The 21354-nt window shown below is 54.3% G+C and overlaps 1 protein-coding gene across 6 annotated transcripts in view; it reads left to right on the top strand.

Annotated features, from left to right (window-relative positions):
- ABR (ABR activator of RhoGEF and GTPase) overlaps positions 1 to 21097 on the top strand; it is a 168747-nt gene extending 147650 nt beyond the window's left edge. For all 6 annotated transcript variants that reach the window (XM_017675342.3, XM_037022857.2, XM_037022855.2 and 3 more), the window contains 7 exons: positions 12023 to 12082; positions 12336 to 12445; positions 13172 to 13311; positions 14375 to 14509; positions 15354 to 15459; positions 17633 to 17780; positions 18419 to 21097. In XM_017675342.3, the coding sequence (XP_017530831.2) occupies positions 12023 to 12082; positions 12336 to 12445; positions 13172 to 13311; positions 14375 to 14509; positions 15354 to 15459; positions 17633 to 17780; positions 18419 to 18508 (789 nt within the window). In that variant the 3' untranslated portion in view covers positions 18509 to 21097. The remainder of the gene's footprint in view (positions 1 to 12022; positions 12083 to 12335; positions 12446 to 13171; positions 13312 to 14374; positions 14510 to 15353; positions 15460 to 17632; positions 17781 to 18418) is intronic.
- The last annotated feature ends 257 nt before the right edge of the window (positions 21098 to 21354 follow it).

The following is a 21354-nucleotide window of genomic DNA, read 5'->3' as shown; positions in this document are numbered from 1 at the left end:
AAGGGGAAGGTTGTAGGGAGGTAGTGGTCCTGCTGAGTCTCGGGGCCATAGGCTGCCTCTTTAGGGACCATGCGATGACTGGTGGCCCAGTGCCAGCTAGGCACCAGGCAACTCAGTCAGTGTGCCAGGGGTTTCCTGACCCGTGGGCAGTTCAGACCAAGCTGTGCCAGGGTAGACTGCCCATCCTGCCTTCAGCCCCAGACCTGGGTGGGGATTAAAAGTCAGAGATAGAAGCTGACTGTCCTGCAGCTGGGCAGGCTGCCTCAGTGCTGGCCTTGGGCCCTGGCATCAGGAGTCTGAGGAAGAGCCAGACCAGAAACCGGTACACAGTAGGCTTCTGATAACTGCAGACCAAATTAACTGCCTAAGCAGGGTGTTGCAGGGTGCCTGTCCTAGCTGGCCACATCCTTCAAGGTAGTGATAAGGAAGGCTCTGGGTAGTCTGTGTGACTAATGGGGTTTGCAAGCCCTCCTATAGCTCAGAGGGGGGGCCTTGCACAAGTACTCACGGCCAGCCCGCATAAAGGCTTCTGGCACCTGCCAAAGGAAATGATCTTGGCCCTGTTGGCTCCTTGTCTAGTTTCATCCCTTGCCAGTGGGGCTTATTTAACCTCCCAGAGGTGACATCAGTCCTTGAAAGTACTGGGCAGGGCAGCAACTTGAGCTGCCCTGCATTGGCCCCTGTGTCACATTCAGCCTCTCCAGGGACCAGGCCCGCAGAGCCCTGCTGGCCTCAGGCTGCTACCAGAGCCCCTGTGTGCTGAGGCAGCTCTCTGTGCCCGGCAGCATGGAGCCGCTTCCTTCCCGAGCCCCACTCCTAGCCCCTGCTGAGGCCAACCGACCCCAGCCCAAAGCTCGCGGTCCGTCCCAGACCTGAGGCTGGCAAGAAACTGACTCAGCAGGCTCCTGGCCCCGTGCCAACCAAACTCTCAGTTACCTGCCCCTTTGGGAGGTACTTGGCAGATAGGGTATAATTTTTAAACCCTGAAATTACAGACTTTCAGTTCCTTCCCTAGAAGCCACTTAAGGAATTCTTCAGCCTGCTTTGCCTCTGGTGTGTCTGATAGTGCCCTCTGGGCAAGTGTGGCAGGCCAGCCAGGTGCTGAGCTGCGGAGCTGATTGGCATCAGTGCAACCACAGGGTGGCTCTGGTGCTGGGATGCACTGTGTGGTGGGTGATTCAGTCCCCTGGTCCCTGCTGTGTGACAAAGTATGCTCATGTTACAGACACAAGGGTCTGCACCATTGGTAACAGAGGGACATTCATTTACCTTGCTGTGCCCAAGCTGGTGGGTGAACAGGCAGGCTTGTGGCGCTAGGCCCCCTGCCCACTTCCCTTCTTCCACCAGCTGCATTAACCTGTTTTTTTCAGTGCAGCAGGCTCTCTGCTAGGAGGAAAGACTGGGATCAGGCAGCAGCTTAGGTTGAGTGGGGGAAGGGTGCCTGGTACTGCCCAGCTTGGCAGGAGGGGTCATTTAATTAATTCCAAACTAACTTTTCCCTAAGGATTTGATGCTGTGGATGCCTGAGACACCTGTGTCCCTCATGTTCCCATTTAATTATTCATTAAGGCTGGAAGTGGGTGCGGGTAAAATCATCTGGGAACCCTGCGCAGGGGCTGAAGAGTCTGTTCAGATGGAAAAGTCCCAGTAGTGATCTGTGGGGGCTCTGGCCCTGGGAGTCTGCAGCTGCTGGAAGAGTGGTGGCAGGGACCACTCATGGGCTCTCGTTTGGGTCCCGGGGGGCTATGGTGGGGGTTCTTGTCCCCAAGGAAGAGTTGGGCTGAAGCTTCATTCCAGCCTCCGACTTGGCCGTTGGTTTGTTGTGCAAGCATTTAGCAGAAAAGACACGCGGCATTTGGGTTTGTGGGTTCTGCCAGTGCTCTCAGCACTTAACTTTGCATTTCTACTTTCTTTTTCCTTTTTTTTTGTGGGTTGGGGGCAGCAGGTTCAAATCACACTCAAGGAGACTAGGCTCAATGCCTGCCCTTTCTCCCATCCTGCCTGCTTCTAGATCCTTAGGTTGCACTTCGGAGGGAGAGGAATCCCATTTCCTACCCACTGAAATGTCCAAAGGTTTTAGTGGGGTCACTTGTGGTAGCCATTGAGAGGCTAGGAGGGCCCCATTGAGGTAAAGGCAGGGCCAGAAACATGTTTCTTGGGTGGGGAGGGGGAAAGCAGGGGTAGAATCTAAGCTCCTGCTAGTACCCTTCAACTAAGGAAAAGATGTCCTAGCCAGACCAGCTGGAGACCAGCCAGAGGCGGGAACCCAGGCTGAACAGCCGGGCCCAAGGGAGAGCTGAGAATGGTTCCTGGTGACATCTCTGCTTTGAGGGATCGCCGCGTGGGTTTAAGGATTCCCTGCCGACAAGGAGTTTCTCTCAAGAAGCCTTGCTTCCTGAAGGCCAGCAGGGTGAAATGAAGTGTACTTCCTGCTGAGCCCCAGAGAGAGTCTTCCTGCTCTGTGATGGGATTTGTTCCCCTCTACTTCTAGGGAGGATCAGAGGTGTTACCCAAGGAGGGACGGTTTGGACCACTTGTCTGAGGAACCTTAGGGCTCGGGAGGGTCCCTTTCTTTGCCATCTTGATTGTGACCACAGGACAGTTTCTAGCTGCTCCCAGGGTCTCTCATTTAACGTGACAGTTCTTCCTAAGAGGTAGCATCAGGTGTGCAAGCCATGTACACATCTCCAAGGCTCACTCAGCCATTCGCTGGCTATTCCAGGCTTTTAGGGCACAGGGTGCTGGGCTATATAAGATACAGATTTGTCTTGGGCTCCTTTATTCCATAATTAGGCTCTGGGCATCAACAAAGGTCTTGAAACCTTTTGCAGTAGACATCTACCCTGCCCCCTTTCTTCCCAGCCCTGCTCCCTCCACCTTATTTGCTGAAGGGATGGGACCTGCTTCATGTCTTTGCTATTCACACACCCACTCACACCCCTGCAGTGATCCCTCAGCTGTCGGAAAGGGACAGTAGCACCTCTGCCCATTTCCTCCTGGATCCTGGGCCAGGACTGTGACCAGGCCGGCTGGAGGCTGAAGTGGGAGTGGAGTGGCCTCCCCGCATTCCCACAGCTATTATGCTTCTCACCGCACATGCTCACTCCCTAGAACGGCAGGACCTTACTCCGGGGCCCCTGGGTGGTGTCCTTGCCCCCAGTGCTCTCACTTCTCCATGAAGCTGGCTCCCAAGTGGCCTATTTGAGCAGGAGTTCTCAACGCCAAGAACCTGATGCAGGTTATGGGGCCCCCACCCAGACACAGAGCCACCCATATGTACAAGTTGTATGCGATTTCAGACAGGGTCACAGATCCCAAGGTAGGAACTCCTGCTCGAAGTGAACTTGGCAGGGTGCTGTTTCTTGGCACAGGGGGAGGTTAGAAGTGGCTCTGGCCCCCTCCAACATCTCTACAGTCCATAGGTGGCTTGGCCAGGCAGCGAGGCTGGGCCTGGTGCCCCAGCATTTAGATGGTCCTAAGCCAGGGGCTGTGGAGCCTGCCAACCAAGGAGGTTCCCAAAGGCCAGAGCTTCCCAGCCCAGTGTTACAGGAGTATCCAGAGACAGGGCCCAGGAGGGGGACATTTTGGAAAGAGCTCAGGAACTTCTGTAGGTACTGGTTTGGTGGAGTTGGCTAGGTGCTGGTCAGGGAACACATGGATCCCACTGAGCCACAGACTAAGGGCCCATTGTCCCCGGTCTGCCAGAGTGGGCCCAAAGAAGGGGGAAGCAGCCATGGGCGCTGCCTTGGGATTCTGCAGAGAGGATGGAGGGGACCCAGAACCCCACAGTGATTCCCCAGGTCTGCCTTGGCTGAGAGAGTGGAATTTATGTCTGAGCCAGAAGCTAGAACCATCTGTATCCTGGCAGTGACCCCAGCCAAGGCTGGTGCCTGAGATGGGCACAGCCAGAGCAGCAGCAGCCACATCATATCCCCTTCCCATCAGAGTCCTGAACGCCTCCTGTGTACGCTGGCCTCCTCCTTGGTGCACCCTAACCCCTCAGACTTGTGTGGCACTGGATGTGAGGGAAGGAAGGGCACTGAGCTGATAGGAGTGAAGAGGCCTCGTTTTTCTAATCCTGAGTCTGCTGTCTTAACTTGCTGTGTGACCTTGAACAAATCTCTTTACTTCTCTGGTTCTCTAGCATCAGTATAATGAAGGAGCTGAACAGGATGATCTAGATCTAGCTCATATGATGATTTTGGCCATGTCTCAAGATTCTTATTCACTAAGCCTTAATTAAACTCTTAACATGCTGGGAAAGTCTGGGTGGGAGAGGTCACAGGGCTGCCCCTGGGCCAAGGCCAGCCATTCACAGAACAAGGAGAAAGGAGGCGAGCAGGAATGTGGGGCTTCTTGACATGTGTCCTGAAAGAGCCCTGATGGGAAGGCACTGCTTTCTCCAATGTCCACATCCCAGTTCATTCATTTGGTCCCTGAAAATTGATGGGGTATCTGCTGGGTGCTCAAAACTCCAAAGGTGGCCCAGGCAGGGAGGCCTTGGAACTTTCTAGAAGGAGTCAGGCAATAAATAAGATCATTTTAGGTTGGACAAGTGCTGTGAAGAAGATAAAATTGAGTAACAGATTAGACAGACAGTAATGGGAAGGGAAAGGCCTTCTTGCCTGAAGAGATAATTTTGAACTAAGACTTAAATGACAAGAAGGATTCCTGAAAGAGTCAGGGAAGGCTCATTCCAGGCAGGGGAACTGGCAAGATGAAACCCTTGCAGCTGGGGTGACCAGGTGTGTTCAGAGGCAGGCGGAGGACGCATGGAGAGTGTAGGAGCTTACTTTGGATGGGGTGGGCAGTGGCCGGATTGTGTAGGGCCTTGAAGGCCATGGAGAGGAGCTTAGCTTTTCATCTAAGTGCAGTGGGAAGCCACCAGGGAGTTTAAGCCCAGTGGTGGTCCCATGTTTTGAGCACTTGCTGAGTACCAGGCATCATTCTTAGCTCTTAATGTGAGTTAGGTGATAACCTATGAGGTGCTATTATTGCTATTATTATCCACTCCATTTTACATATGAGGAAACTGAGGCTCAGAGAGTGATACAGATGAGGTCACATGAATGGCTTAGTGCAGGAGCCAGCACGCAAACCCAGGCAGCCCAGCTCTTGGCTGTCATGCCACTCTGCCAAGGAGGAGCCCAGAGCCCAGCCAGGGTTGGGCTGTGCGCCCCAGATGGCTGCTTCAGGAGGCAGGGGTCTCCGGTAGCCTTGCTGCATGTGGTACGTAGCCCAGCATGCTGCGCATAGAGATGGACTGTTCCTTCCGATGATGTTTAGTGAATGTGAGGCTTATGGCATGTGGGGCCTGGGGAGGAGTCCACTGAGAGGCCCCTCAGACTGGCCAATGCCTCAGATTCTTGCTAACAGGCTCTGTGCCCAGAGAGCAGTCCTGGCCTGGGCAGAGAGGATGAAGTCAACTTCAGAGAAGAACTTTCATAATTCTCACCGAACCATTCATAGTCCACAGGGAGGCCAGTGAGCCCAGCTGGTCCTAAAGGCCCGTGGCAGCCAGCATGAAACCTCCTGGTCAGGATCTCAGGTAGCCTCTTGCTTCAGACTTTGACCTCTAAGGTGGCCCATTCCCCTTGGGGACTGGGCTGCTGGGGGCTGCCTCTGTGTTGCTTTGACCTTGACCAGTTCCTTTTTCCAAGAGGGACCCTGCCCTTGTTACCCTAGTGCCCCCACCATGGCCCAAGCTGGGGTGGTACAACTTCCTGGCTGTTAGTTCGTGGCCTGCTTCTGGGGTGAAGTCCCCAGGCTGTTTGGGGCAGGGAAGGCAGTGGTGGGTGGGCCAGCTCCGAGGAAGACAGGGCTCTGAGAAAGATATGTGCAGCTCAGGGGGCCTCCCAGAGCAGCCTGGGTTTGAGTTCCCTCTGCACCGTACCCAGCCGGCCAAAGGGCTAAAAGTCTGGCAGCCGCTGGGCAGGCTGAGCTGCTGGAATGCAGAGCTCTGGGGAAGGAAGGTCACAGTGGGTGCTAGGAGGCTAACCTGGCTTCAATAAAAGCTTCATTCAGAGCTGCTAAACCCTTTCCATATGTGGACCTTGGGGAACTTCAAAGTTTTCAGGGAGGTGAGAAGGTTTGGAGGAGGCAAGCGGAGGAGAAATGGCTTCATCCAGGTGCCTTGCAGTACAGAGTCAGCACAAACCTGTCGTGTGGCTGCCCTGGAAAAAGGATGCCCACTCTTGCAGTGTGAGGACTAGAGGGGCAGAGTTGCTTGGCCTTATGGTGGGGTGGCCAGCCTCTGAGAAAATGGGGTGGGTTTACTGAGCCTGGCCCTTGTCTCCCCCAACCCAGCTGCTGGGCTGGAAGCCAGGATATAAGCCCTGGCATCCCCCTCCCACCCCACCCTGTCTGTGAGTTTCTCTCCAAGCGGGCCACGTTGACGGAATCTTCTAGTACCCTTCCTGAGAGGGAGGAGAGGCAGGCTCTTGGCAGCTTCCTGTCTCCCATGTTGCCAGCCCTACTATGCCTCTCACGCCTGTGGTCTGTCCCAATGACAGGCTGTTTTTTGGTGTCCCAAGGGGCCCAGCCCAGAACATGTGGATGCACTTGGGGAGGGCAGGGGAAAGCCAGCCTAGGATTGCCACCGTGGCCACTGGCCTGGGATGCCATAGGACATGTACCCGCATCAGGCAAAACAAGGGGCTCAGGTCCTCCCCACAGCCCAGCACTCAGCCTTTGGCAGCACCCCCAGAAACACAGTCAGACATCTCTACCTTCCATTCAGTACACAGTTCGCCTCTTAGGATGACAACTTCAGTAATACTGGATCTGCTGCCCTTGTTGTTAAGAAGCACTTAGTTTATTTCACCCTAAAAACAATTCTGGGCTTGAAGGGAAGTCCACACCACCATAGAGGACGGGCCCAGGATGCCAGGCCCTGGGCTCGGAGGGCCTAGAAGAGAGCAGTGCTAGAGTGGGGGGGCAGGAGGGCAGGGCCAGGCCTGGGGAGGCGGGCTCCACACAGCCTCTGGGGCCTGTGTTGTGGAAACAACAGAGTGAGGTTCTGAGAGAAGGGGCTCAGGGCTGAGGGCTATGGGGAGGGAGGTGGAGGCCTGGCAGCCCGCAGGGCCCCTGGTGAATACTGCCTTAATGGGTCCCCGTCACCCAGCGAGTCCCTGCGTTAAATCCCAGAGTAACACACTGCTGCTCTGTGCCTGTGCCCCGTCCCCTCTGGGAATATAGCTGCAGTTCTGACAGGTTATCCCCACTGCCGTAGCTGAGGTGCCACAGGCCCTTTGTTATAGAGGAAAGGAGCCCACAGGAAGGCGTGTGCGAAGGGACAGTGCCAGAAACCACCAGAAAAATGTCAGGTGAGCTGCGTGTGGAATGTGGTAACGGTGAGACGGTGACCCAGTGTCAGAAGGATACGGCCTGAATGTGGGCTGTCGCCTACTAGGGCGGACAGGAATGAGGACCCCAAAGTCTCTGGTACCTCTAAAGTCCCAAGCACTGGAGGAGGCTGTGAACAGCCCTTGAGCCAGAGGGAAGCACTGGGATCACCTGTCCCGGGTTGATGAGAAACCGGCCAAGAGGAAGGGCTTACACCTCTGACAGGAGACCTCTGAGGACATGCCTGGAACGAAGGCGGTTTCTACCGTCTAGATGATGCTTGGCTATACTCAGAGCATCCTCCCCTGCCCACAGATTCTCAAGTCCTCTCAGCCCCCTGCAAGGCCTGTGGGGGGGGTTTCCTGTCCTAAATGTGAGGCCAGTGAAGTGGCCTCCCCAACCACCTGCCAGATTCTCTCTGAGAATCTGCAGTCTCCTTACCTGGGAACGCAGGACTCACAGCAGGGGCCCTGGATTTTGTTACAGACGACCTGGTGACTCCCTTGTGGACATCAGTCCAAAAGTCAGCCGTTTCTCCATGGGAGAGGTCTGAGTGTACAGCCATGATCTGACCAAGTCTAAATGCACAGGCAAAAAGGACATACTTGAGCTGTGCCTAGTGGCTGTGTGGAGCCCACTTGTTCATAACTTCCTCTAGGATGTTCTGTGAGTCATTTCTGTCTCTTGCCTGTGCCCCATCTTGGGGAAGCTCCACAGCGTTTGTATTACCTGTGGGGTAAATCTCGCTCAGGCAGTCCGGCAACTATGTGTACTTGCTCACAGGGCCGGTGGATGGCATCTAGCTGCTGGGGCTGGACGGTGAGTGGTCAGGTAGCCCCATCTACTAATATCCTGGGGGCTGGCTCCTCCGTCCCAGCGCTAATCTAATCAGGAAATAGCGGAGTCCACATTTCCCAGGGGTTATAAATAGCCACAGCAATTCAGGGAGTATCATTTCTCTGGAAAATGTGCCATGTCCCTCTCCACTCCGCATGCACCCTCGCTTCTCTGTATTTAAATGACATCCTGAAATAGACTTGGTTTCTGGAGGCTGCTGGCCTTCTGGGAGACAGAGCTTCATTGTCAGGCCACCAGTGAGCTGGGCAGTCCTCCCCAGGAGGGTACCACGGTCATACCTGCAAAGGGGATCTGGAATATGGCAGTGGTGGGGACTTGCAGTAAAACAGAAGTGCCACCTTACTCAGACGTGGCCCCAGACAGGCTGGTGCATGCAGATGGTGACAGCCTGCTGCGGAGGGACAGGGTCATTAGGCAACAGGAAGGCAGAAGGGAACGGATGACTCCTGAGGCCTGGAAGGCTTTTTGGAGGAAGCAGGGCTAGAACTGGGCCTTAGCATCAGGAGTTGCCTTTCCTGGCTTAAATGCTCCCGGAAAATGTAGGATTGGTCCTTGCAGCTAGAACAGACGCAATGCGGAGGGAAGGAATGCATGATTGTAGTGGAGGTGGCCTGCCGGCACCCAAGTCTGCCCTTGGTGCCAGACGACGTGCCAGAGGCCTGACATCTCTTTCCTAAATAAATCATTGGAACAGCAGCCGCCTTGTTGCTGAGATGTGTGGACACCAGGTGAAGTGTTTTGCACATTGTCTTCAAGGTTTAGCAGAGTCCGGGGAACTTGATTTTGTGTCCCCGCTCTCACATCCTAGATGTGTGGCAATAGGCAAGTACCTCATCCCTTTAAGCCCCATTGTCCTCGTCTGTAAAACAGGAGCAGCTAGAAAGGCATAAACCTCACAGGCTATTAGGTTTAGTTGATATGCTGTATGTAAATAATGTCAGACTACAGGAAGTGCTCGCAGTATGTCAGTTGCTTTACCCTTTTCCACAGCAGCCCTCTGAGGTAGGTATTGACACCCCTGTGAGGAAATTGAGGTGAAGGAATTTAAGTGACTTGCCCAAATTCCCACAGTTGGGTTGAAGTGTGAACATTTGGACTGGTTGGCCTCTCAGTGCCTGCACTTACCCGCTCTGGCCAGGTCCAGATGCCACTCCAGGGCCCAGAGAAGGACCACTGGCTCAGTCCGTGGCAGCCACCGGCAGGGCCCAGGTTGTGGAACACTAGGGTGGGGGAGGTCCGTAGGGGCCAGACCATGGAACTGGCCTGAGGCTTCTTTGGCTGATGCCCGGAGATTCCAGCATTAAGAGGGGTGGTCACTCCAGAATGTGTGTCCTGAGGGTAGCGTCTGCCTCAGTTGATGAAGAGCCATTGAAATCTCTGTAATCCAAGTGAGTGGCCACTGCTTGAGGACAGGCCCTGTGTCCAAGCCCCAGCATTCTGGAAGGAACTATAGAGGGCAGCCTGTGCCACAGGCCCAGTGAGGGTTGGGACAAAAAGTACTTTAGCAGGGAGAGAGGTTTCAGGGGCTTCCTTTGGGACCCAGTAGGACACCTGGCCCCAAGCCTTCTGGAATTCAGAGCCTGGGCAGCAGCCAGGCTGGTAAGTCCCACACTCTTCCCTTTCATGTTGGAGGAGGTACTTCTTGAGGTGGGGAGAGTGTTCATTTTTCTCCACACTCCCTGTTCCGTTCTCAGTTCCATCCTTCCTCCAGGCAGGGAGCTGACTGCTGAAGGCTGGGCCTGGGCCAAAGACCCCAGACACCATCAGAGGCTTGGGTTCCACCTGTCCCCAGCTGGTGTGTAGGTGGTAGAGGGCGTGAGGACTTCCCTTAAGCTGTAGGAAGCCCCAGGGCCCAGCCCACCCTGGATTGGCCCAGATCTAGTTTTCCTCAGTAATGAGGGGCCTGTTAGAGCAGCGGTGTTCAACTGTGTACATGTCCCTGGGGGTGCAAAGACTCCAGGGGGTACATGGGGAGGGAGAGTTTTAAGGTGATCAATCTGCAAATCCTCAACCATAGGTGCTATTGCCAAAGAGCCATCGGCCCAAGAAGGGCCTTTACCGGCCCCGCCCGCCCTCTGCCTCGGAGCCCGAGGGGCGTGGCCTAGGGTGCTAAGCCCTCTCGATTGGCCGAGAGGAGCCTCCTGAAATGCCGGCTTAGGTATTAAGAGCAAAAATACTTTAATAGCCCGGTTACAAACCCTTTCCCAAGCCAAGTGGTTTCCATTTCTTTGCTCTCCACAAAACTGAGAGAAATTGTCAGCTGAGAGATCATCTAAAATACATTTTGATGATAGCTATATATGCAACTTAAGGCAAATAGTAAGGAAAGAGGTTAAAGAATCACATAACATGGCTATACTATTATTTTCAGCCCCATCTATTTATGCGAACAAGATGTTTCATCCTTTGCATCTTTAAAAACAAAAGAAAAACTAAGAACAGGATTGACACTGAACCTGTTTCACCCTAGCAAAAAGTAATATTCATATACATACATGAATAAAAACAGAAAAATGCTCTACTCCTCTCATTAAGAGATGCAGTCCTACCAAAACAGTACTTAGCTGCTGACTGTTTATTAAAATTTGTAATATGTTGGGTAATCATTTGATTGTGTGGTGCTAATCATTGTGATTAACTGACCCAGAATATGTTTTGAATATTTGGAGCCTGTGACCCCAGGAAATGTTTCATTCCCATTCATACAGATATTTTTGTTGAAGCAAAATATAACAGGGTGATGAATAAAAGACTTTAAAAGAAAAAAATATAAACTAGGACAAAATTCTTCGGGAGAAACAGAGACCTAAACGTAAGGAAAAAAGGAACAGGGCAGGGTTTCTACAAGGGACAGAAGAGCTTGTGCATGGATTTTTATGGCAGGTATCAAACTACTGTGGGATTTGGATTCTACTGAATACTTTGAAAAGAATGATGTAACAGGTTTTTTTTTCAGATGTAAATATTTATATTATTCTGGAAGTTATGTTCTTTGCAACTATTTAAACTTGCTTTGGAAATATTCAAATGTTGCCTTAAAAATGTGCCAGGAATGCATAGTTTTCCATTTTCTTCTGAGTGTTCATTGTGTGGATGCATACAGAAAAACCATTTGAAGGCCACTGAGTCAGAGAAAGAGTCCTGTCCAGTCCCCAGTGAGGGATGCCTCTGAGCGTCCCCTGTCATCCCTACCATCCAGGGGGTCCTGCCCCAAGTGAGTGCTGCCTTGGGAGCCAACCACTGTACACAATTTACTGAGTTTTTGCAATAATCCATCAGTCAGGTTGTTACTGGCCGCAGTGAACAGATGAGACAAATGACCTTTAGCAAGGTTAAAACATCCCAGGGTCACAAGCTGGAAGCAGCAGAGCCGGGATTCAGATCCAGGCAACCTGACTCCTTACACTCAGCTCTTAACTTCTACTGCCTCACATTCAGCGCCTCTACATACATGGGCTACATCCCCTCCTGTGGACTCCAGTTCAGGTGGTTGAGCAAGTTGCTTGCAGATTGTAAGCCTTGGTTATTGTATCTATGAAATGGAATGATAATAACCATCTGACAGGGTGGTGGTCCAGAGTGAAAAAGATACGATAGGCAGAGGTGCCTAGCAGTGTGCCCTGCCTCCTACATAGAGTCGGTGGGGGGGGTGCTTTCCAAGCCAGGGCAGGGGGTGCCCCACAGAAGGGTTGATTTTAAGATAAGCATCAGGCACCAGTTCTACCTTCCTGACCATTTAGCCAGCTTATGAGCAGTTGCTGACCAGCAGAGAGTCTCAGAGACATCATCTCTCATTCATGTTGTCTTTCTTTCTCTGCAGTTGGATCCACAAACTGTAGAAACCAAGAACTGGCACACAGATGTGATTGAGATGAATGGGGTGAGCTCGGAGAGATAGGAAATGACTGCACAGTGGTTGGGCAGCCTGGTGTCCTCAGGGTGCTGTCTTGCCCTCTCCCCTTAGCCCAGTTCCTCTCCTCTCTCCTCGGTCTACACCTTTCCCACTCCCACCCTGCAGGTGTTCCAGGGAACCTGGGTGGTAGCAGCAGCCCCTGGGGAAGGGCCCCTGTGTCCTGGGGGCATAGCTCAGGCACTCATGCTGGGGGACTTGTGCCTGCCTCACCCCTAAGCAGATCCAAGTGGAATTCTCCATGAAGTTCACCAGCCGAGATATGAGCCTGAAGAGGACCCCGTCCAAAAAACAGACTGGTGTCTTTGGTGTGAAGATCAGCGTGGTGACAAAGTAGGTGCTGCCTCTGCTGCCCACGTGCCAGCAGTAGCCCCGGGCCCCTGCCTTTACACCCTCCCTGCCTGGGTGTGGCCTCTGATCGATCACCCTCCAGTTCAGTTGTCGCAGATGCTAGTTTGGAGGCCAAAAGTGGCCCCAAAAGGTATGTTCTCTGTCTCATAAAATGCTTCAGAAATAAATGAGCCAGCACTTAAACACTGGAGACCTCATGTGAAAATCCCAGATTGTCAGCTTCTTGTAACAAATAGGAAGGTTTGACAACTGTAGGCCCACATTGTGGGTTGGCAGTCACAGGCCGGAGTCCAGGGAGTGGCTGCCCCTCAGCAAAGGGTATGTATCCTTTGGCTCAGCACGACCCCCTCTGTGCCCCTGGTCTCTGAGGACCTGACCCATCTCCCTCGCAGGCTGCCTGCAAGTCACCCCAGAGCACTTGTATCTGAGGTCTCTGTTCTAAGGAAGGTTTCCCCCAGAATGTTCGGGCTTACCGCCTCAAACTTCCTCTTGCCTCTGTCCTTTGCTGTCCCTCGGCAGGCAGGCCTTAGCCAGGCTGGGTGAAGTTGGGGGTGCCATCACCTCCTTCTCAGCCCCTTCCTTGCCCCCACCCCCCCTGATCCCAGAGGCCAGAGCTCTTCAAAGCCAAGGGATGCAGTGAGGGTCTGTGTGCAGCTGTCCCTGGGAGGCCTCCTCCCCCTCCCCCGCCTCACACCCCCTCCCCTGCAGGCGGGAGCGCTCCAAGGTGCCCTACATCGTCCGGCAGTGTGTGGAAGAGGTGGAGAAGAGGGGCATCGAGGAGGTCGGCATCTACCGGATATCAGGGGTGGCCACAGACATCCAGGCACTCAAGGCCGTCTTTGATGCCAGTGAGTCTGGGAGGCCCAGCCCAGGGAGAGCGTGTCCCAGCAGACTCATAGGGCTGGTAGCAGAGCCCAGTGTAACTGGAAGGCCTTCTCCACAGAGGAGCCTTGATCTGTGAACTGCAGTCCAACATGGCGGAGGGTGGGCCATTTCTGAGTCCCTGTAGCAAGGGCTCTTACTGCATTTTTCTCACGTAATGCCCCTCCACTGCAATCTCTTATCTGTTGCTGCAGATAAACTAAGTGAGGCTCAGAGAAGCCAAGTCACTTGCCCAGGATTACCCAGCTTGTAGGTTCTGAGCAGGATTTAAACTCAGATCTCTCTGACTCCGGAGTCTGTGTTTCTGGCTTTCTTGCTGGCTCCCTGGTGCCTGGTTGGCTGTAAGGAAACTGAAGGGTTTTGAGCCAGGGCTAGCTGGCCTGGGTGCCCCCTCTGCTATCCAGGGCCCCAGGCGCCCTTTGGGAGGGGCCTTGCTGCCTCCAGCTTTGACTGCAAGCTCCTCGGTGTGGGGCCTGACTTTTCTGCTCTTTCCCCCTCTTGCTGGTTCAGGCCGCAGTGGCCTCAGGACACCCCATATCAGGAAACCGAAAAGGCCAGGTGGTGCCCACTCTATGGGGGCTGAGAGGGGGCCCAGTGGGTGTCCCTGGGCAGCTGCCAAGCAGATGATTTCAGGGAGCCTGAGGTTAAGGGGCACATGGCTCCTCTGAGCAACCTAGAGGCTGAGACTTTGTCTGAACAGTGTAAAAAATGTGCAGTGCCTTCCAGAGAGGGGCTTAGCAGTGGGGAGATTCCATTCTTAGCAGATGGAAGGAGGGTGTCCAACATGTGGGGTGAATGTGGCTCCAGAGCCATGGATGATGAACTGTGTCCCCCCACCCCCATGTTGCTGAGTCACAGACCACCTGTGGGCACTAAGGCCTGCCTTTCTTGGGGAGACCAGACCAGAAATGGAGTGGGTTGGGGGGCCTCTGGCTGGGCTGTCTCAGGATGGATGGGGGATGGAACAGGGCCACCCACCCAGCTGAGGACTGCGTGGGAGAGAGAGTTGACCTCACACCTCCTCTACAGATAACAAGGACATCCTGCTGATGCTGAGTGACATGGACATCAACGCCATCGCTGGTACCCTCAAGCTCTACTTCCGGGAGCTGCCTGAGCCCCTCCTTACAGACCGACTTTACCCAGCCTTCATGGAGGGCATCGGTGAGGCTCCAGGGGACCTGGGGGAGGACTGAGCCAGCAGTCCAACTAGCCAAGTGAAGAGATCTGTGGCTTCCTTTGCTTGCTGATGTGCCCAGTGCCCCGGGCCACATGACTGAATGGCCCAAAGGCGACCGGTGGCCTGCTGGGGCCTGGTCCAGAGGATGGACCCTTCCACCCGCCTCTCCTCCCCTTTTGTCCCGATGGGCTGCCCTCTGTGCTTCCTCCCTTAACATTGACTGCCTTGCTGAGAACCCCAGGCATCCAGGGAAATCTGCCCTGAGGGGGTGGCCAGGGGCCAGCCAGAGCCAAGGCCAAGCCAAGCAGAGCCAGAGTGCGCTTGGGGCGGCTGGTCCGGGCCTCCCAGAGGAGCGCTGTGCGGTGGGTGAGGAGGAAGTCCTGGGCAGCAGGAACCCCGCCTCCACCTACCTGGGCCACCTCCAGGCCTTGGCCCAGCCCTCCTGCTTCTTCTGGGGCAGATCAGGGCTTCAGCTGCCACAGGAAATGGGGAGCCCCACAGAACGGTGTTCACTGCATTGTTCCAGCACCAGAGGCAATTGAAAGAGAGAAAACATTCCCACCAATGTCATCGTCCTAACTTCAGCCTTACAGACCTGGGGATGGGGAACTGCTCCCACCGGCCTGCTCCTGGCTGCCTTACAGGATGGGGGACGGGTCCTGCTGGAACCACCTGTTAATAGCCTGCCCCACCCTGCAGGGTCTGCTCCCCTGACCCTGGCAGCCCAGGCTCTCCTTCAGGGTCTCGCAGCCTCCTGACCACAGGGGTGCTGGCTAGGGCCCCCTGCTTGGAAGCCGAGCCCCGCCCCAGCCCCTGCTCTCCCCACAGCCCTGTCAGACCCTGCTGCCAAGGAAAACTGCATGATGCACCTGCTCCGCTCCCTACCCGACCCCAACCTCATCACCTTCCTCTTCCTGCTGGAACACTTGAAAAGGTAATGGGTGGGGCCCCATCCAGGGGGGGCAGGAAGCCCGGGGCAGGCCCCAGCGGGGAGGACACATCTACTGTGGGACCCACCTCCTAGGCTCTTCCTCTTGCCAGGCTGTCCACAGCAGGGTGACAGTTAGCTCTGCAGATTCTTACACTCACATTCTTCAGTTTTGGGAAATACGTGGGTCCCAACAGCAACCTCAAAGACTGGCCACGCAATACTTATCTAGAAAGACAGGACTAGAGCCACAGAGTGTAGATGGGATGTACAGTCAGTGGGTCATTCCGTCCATTAGCATTTTTTAAATGGATCTGAAGGGGACAGCGTCCGGGTGCACTGCAAGGAGTAAGCATGCCTCTTGTTCTGGTCAGTTACACACAGCCACATGCACTGGGTTATAATGTGAAGTTACTGTGGGTCCTGGTCAAAAAGTTTGAAACCCCCTGTCTTGACCCACATCTCATCTAACAGATAGGGGAACTGAGTCCCTAGCTCAGCAGGGACTTGCTTAGGACTTAGCAGCAGCTCTGACCTTAGAATCCACATCTCCCAAACCATACACTAAGGCCCTACCCACCTTCTCCCCTGCCCTTTCTATACAGTCAGCTCAAAGCCAAAGCGGCTAAAGTTGATGTCTGCAGCAAAATTCAGAACTGAAATTAGTGCTGAAGGTGTCCTCACCACTCACTTTTGAGCCCAGGTCTGGTCCCAGGTAGAAGAGGGGAGAGAAAGTCCCTGAGTGTCCCTGAAATCCACTTACCACCCAGGATACCCCCGAACACCAGAGGAGCTGCAATGTGGGCCGGTTGTTCTCTGAGCTCAGGTCCAGCCCTCAGGCCCAGACTCCCAGCTGTGGCTCAGCCAGGCCAGGCTCTGGAGGGCCAGCAGAGGCCTAGAAACTCCTGGGGCTGCTGTCTTGTTTTTCCCATTATGAGACATTTTCCCTCTGGCTTGGCTAGGACCAAAGCCCCAGCCAATTCCCAAATAGTTTGGTGAGCACTATGGCGAGGACACTCAGAGGAGCGGGAAGGGAAAACTCATTAGGTTTTCCTCCCTGAGAACCGGGCACGGTCTGTTCCCACATCTGGGCCCCTGGCCTGTCGGGGAGGGCTGCATGCGTGTGTGTAGGGGCTGGGCCAGCTGCACAGCTGCCTCCTGGCATGGCAGTGTTTGTCCTCCTGTTTCCAAAGCAGTCAGCAGGCACACCCCTGGCTCCTGCTTGGGCAGTGGGGGAATGCTGGTATATTTGGGAGGGGGCCGAGAGGTGCTGTACAGGCCAGATGGGTCTCAGCCCCAGACACGTTTTCCTAGGACTGAAGGAGGTCTGGGGTCTCCCTGATGTGTTGGATGGCATTGGGCCTGTCTAGACACCAGCCACTGATGGCAGCCCCTGCTGTCCCTCAGGGGAAATAACTACAGAGCATCTGGCCAATTATGCAAGAGAAGCAAAGGAAGATCCAAAGGGAGGCAACTCTGGAATCCCCTGAGGCAGAGCCTTCTGGGAAGGCATGGGAGTGCAGCCCTGGGGTGCCACCTGGGACCAGGCTGTTCCTGCCGCTGCACAGTGGGCACAGCCTCTGGTCTGTTAGCACCTGCTGCTGGGACTCTCACTCCCTTCCTCTGGCCCCCTGCCCCACCCACCATGACTCTTCCTTGGGCCCGTCACCACCTCTGACTAATCCCGGGTAAAGCATGGAGTAGGGAAGGGCACGGGCTCTGGGGGCAGACTGCCTGGGTTCAGATCCCTGCTCTGCCACTTGCTTGGTGTGTAACTTCGGGCAAGTCACTTAACCTCTGCGGTTTAGTTTCTTCATCTGTGCAAAGGACAGTGATGAGTATGAATTATTACATGGAAAGTTCTTGGAACAGTAGTATCATTATCTCTAAGGCAGGGGAGTTGGAGTGGGTTCTTCTGGCTCTTGTGGTTTACCATCAGTTCAAGGGGTAACCCAGGAGCTGGGAATCTTATAGGAATGTACTAGAACATTCTGGAGACTTGGTCCCTTGGCTTACTTAGATGGCTCCCTACCAAGAGGTCTCTACCTTTAGGAGAGGGTGGCTAGTAACCACCTTCTGGGAATCCCTCTAGGGGTTCTTACAGCTAAGGCCAAGGGTCTGGAGCTCTGAGTGGCTGCTAAGAAATGAATTCTTTACTCTCCCCTCCTCTCCCTCCCAGGGTTGCTGAAAAGGAACCCATCAACAAAATGTCCCTTCACAACCTGGCTACGGTGTTTGGCCCCACGTTACTGAGACCCTCAGAAGTGGAGAGCAAAGCACACCTCACGTCGGCTGCAGACATCTGGTCCCATGATGTCATGGCACAGGTGCTACCAGCACTGCCCGGGCCTCAGCTGGTAGAGGCATGATGCAAGCCCCACTTAGGCAGGGAGAGAGAGAACAGCTTGGAGGCCCACACGCCTTCCATCCTGAGTGGCTGGGTTGATGGTCTGGGAGTCAGGGCTCTGGACAGTCCTGCTCCTCCCAGACCAAAACAAAAAGTATGAGCCTACACTAGGGTCTGGCCGATGTCTGTCCCAGGTGCTGGTACAATCCCAGGAGGGCCTTTGTCTCAGAAGTAAGCCCTAGGGTTTAGGAAAAATCTGTGGACCTCGTCCTCATGGGTGGAAGCTCTAGGATTGCTTCCAGGGTCAGGAAGCTCCCTGGGATCTGTACAGGATCCAGGCGAGGGTCCAGACCGAGGCAGGGCTGCCAAGCTCAAGCCTGGAGGAGGTTGGAAGCTTCTGACTGAGGTTGAGGCCCCAGGTTCCCCCCATCTGCCCTGCAGTGCCCCCTACTGCTGCAAGTAGGCAGGCACACCTGGGCCCCTAAGGAAGAGCCAGTATGAGGGGGGAAGGGAGCAACACAGCTGTGACCCCAGCCCAGGGACCATTTCTTCTTGCCAGATCAGAGGAGGGCCATGAGGACAAGGACCCCAGCCTCAGTATCCCCTGTCTCCCCACAGGTCCAGGTCCTCCTCTACTACCTGCAGCACCCCCCCATTTCCTTCGCAGAACTGAAGCGGAACACACTGTACTTCTCCACCGATGTGTAGCCCAAGGTGGGAGCAGCTGTGGGGGTGGCCCAAGCCAGCCTCTCCAGCTGGGGGACCCAACACAGACTTGAAAGACCACCATAGGAAACCCCCACACCCAGCGCTCCAGATGCCACAGGACGCAGATTTCCCAGAACTGGAATATGCGCACCTTCTGTGCCACCTTGTACAAAGCCAGCGACCCAGCCCCCAGCCCCTCCGCCACCACCAGGCTCCTGCCCTCCATACCTCTAGTTGTGTCTGATGCATCTGTGCGGTCCAGGAATTGTTCTATGTCTGTTGTCATGCAGAGTACCCGATACGGGTACACAAACAGCCTGCTTTGTTCTTTCATTTCCTCCAATACTTTCTTTCTCCAGAGTCCCGTCCAAGGGCTGTTATTTTGCGCTCTGAAACTGCTGCCAGTTTATGCTCTCTTGGCCCTGCTCCCAGACTGCAGTCTCCCAGCAGCCTGCCCTCTGGTTTCATCCACCCTCTGCCCGCATGCATGTGCAGCCTTGGTTCTCACTCCATCACCTTGACCGTGCTGAGGCGGCCTGGGTGGTGGCGGCCGTGGTAGCCCAGCAGACACTGCCACTTGCTGCCCCTAGCCCTCTCCTTGCCCTCTGCCTGTGGAAGCACATCTGCTTTGCCTTGCTGCCTGTGCAAATGTTGGACAAGGAGACAGACACACTAATCCTCAGCTTAGCACAGAGCTGGAGAGCCAATTTCTGGAATTTTCCACCTGAGAATCTCCATTGCTGGAGTTTATCTGTTCTGTCTCCTGCCTAAGTGAGGCATCTTGACTGTTTCTTCTGCTTTTCAGGTCCTTTTCCCTTGGTGTTCTATTTCCTTTGAGTGTAAAGTCTGACAAATGACCTGCTATCCAGATAGCCAGAGGGTCAGGAAAGAAACTCGGGAGGCGGAGAGTCAGTCTGCTGAGGAAGCAAGACAGGCTGAACCTTCAGAGGAGTGCCATGTGGCACTGGTGTCCTCAACTGGGAGAAGCAGCTCTCATAACAAGGAGTTGTAGTGGCTTCTCCAGTGGAGCCAGGCCTCTAGGAGGGCAACTAACATGGCTGAAGCAGGTGTCCAGAAATAGGCAGGCTCTATCCAGAGGCTAGCCCTTCCTGGCACCCCATGGACCTCGTGGTATGGTACCTTTGCCTTAGATTTTACACATTCTCCACAGCCAAGTACTGCCACGGGACAGCCCCCATGGCCATGTGTGCTCCAGGACCTGGGAGAGGCAGGCCCAGTCCAACAGCAGCTAGCCTTTGGTGCTGCCTTTCCACCCACAGCTTCTAGATACAGCCTTCTGGGTGAACTCTGGAAAGCTCCAGAAGTTGGGGAAGGATGAGTGAAGGCATCTGCCTTTCTTGGGACTGGGTTTGGCTGGGGACCCTTGCTGTTGACGCTCTAGTGTTGGAGATCAGCAGGTTCTCCTCCCAGCTTGAGACCCATTGTTCAGTGCTGGAAAGGAGTGGGAGGGATCCCCAGAGTGCAGTATCTTCCCGTCTGAGAGTAGCTGCCAGCCTATGGCTGTCAGCCAAGGGGAGCAGATGCTCCCAGGCTGCGGGGGCTCGAGCTGTAGTACACAGCTCCCTAGCTCTCCTGCGTGACGGACAGTAGATTATAGGCCCTCAGGACTGTAGAGAACAGCTCCCATAGCTTGAGCTCAGGGCTAAGTTTTAAAGAAGGGTTTGCTGGCCCTAACGCTGTAGCACTTGCTCAGTGAGAGGCAGGGCCCTTTCTGATCTTGTTTACACCTGTTGCCCAGTCTTGGGCTGAACGACGGTACATATTCTGTGCACATCTGAGGAAAAGAGATGCCTAAGAGGAGGGAAATACTGACCACCTAGCTGCCTGTTACCAGCTTAGCCAGGAGCTCTGCTCCCTAGCACAGGAGGTGGAGAAAGAATGCTCCTTGAGTCTCAAGATCCCAGCATCCGACCATCCCTGGAGTCTCTGCTTAGCACTCAGGAGGTGGTATGTGGCATGGAAGAGACTTGCTTCCAAAGCCATTGATGGTAATGCACTGGAGGCCCAGCTAGAGCAAGTTACAGCCAAAAATGGGTACCTCCCATCTCCCCAGAACAAGGAATGTTTGCTTCTCAGCGTCAGGTAGACTGCAAGCTTGCTAGGCAACATAACAGGAGGAAAGCTAGAAAAGCTGAGAAATGCAAAAGACTCAGAATATTTATAAATTCCACCCCCAGAGTGGGGAGGGGCAGGTACCAGATCTGGACTAAGCTGCACCAAGGAAATAGCCCATGGGTTCTCCTAAGATGGGGGCTGGGCCGCCCCAAGGCCCCAGCCGCTGTGCCCAGCAGGGCAGGCTGTGCCAACAGGAGCCTAGCAGACAGGCTACAGGGATCCCCGTGTGCCTGTCCTAGCTGGCAGTGGTTGTGGGCTGCCGGTCTTTGCTGATACAGGTAGGATGGGACCGTTCATTAATATTTGACTTTAATAAGTTGGTAAGGATATATATATATATATATTTTTTTTGTCTATGTTCTGTTTCAACTTATGTAGAATATTATAAATTGATGTAAACCACGTGAGGAAAATGTTAATAAAAAAATGCAAAGCCCCAACATTTGCACAGAACTCGGCTCTGTGGTGTGCACATTTGTGTTCTCAGTAGTCCAGGGAAGACCACCAATCTAAATATTTAACTCTTCCAGCTCCTTCCAAATGTGTTCCTAGCAATCTATTTACCTACTTAACTCCCCTTGAGTTTCCCTTTGGCCTATCAGGGCTGTGGCATTTGGGGGAGGTGAGCCCAGTCCCTCTCCTTGCTTATCACAAAGGCCTCCAGGTCAGACACCAGTCAGTTCCTTTCATGAAGTCCAAGTGCCCCACCA

Source organism: Manis javanica, chromosome 4, assembly GCF_040802235.1.
Source record: "Manis javanica isolate MJ-LG chromosome 4, MJ_LKY, whole genome shotgun sequence".
Taxonomy (NCBI): domain Eukaryota; kingdom Metazoa; phylum Chordata; class Mammalia; order Pholidota; family Manidae; genus Manis; species Manis javanica.
The sequence above is the reverse complement of the archived record's forward strand: the minus strand, read 5'-3'. Positions and strand labels throughout refer to the sequence as shown.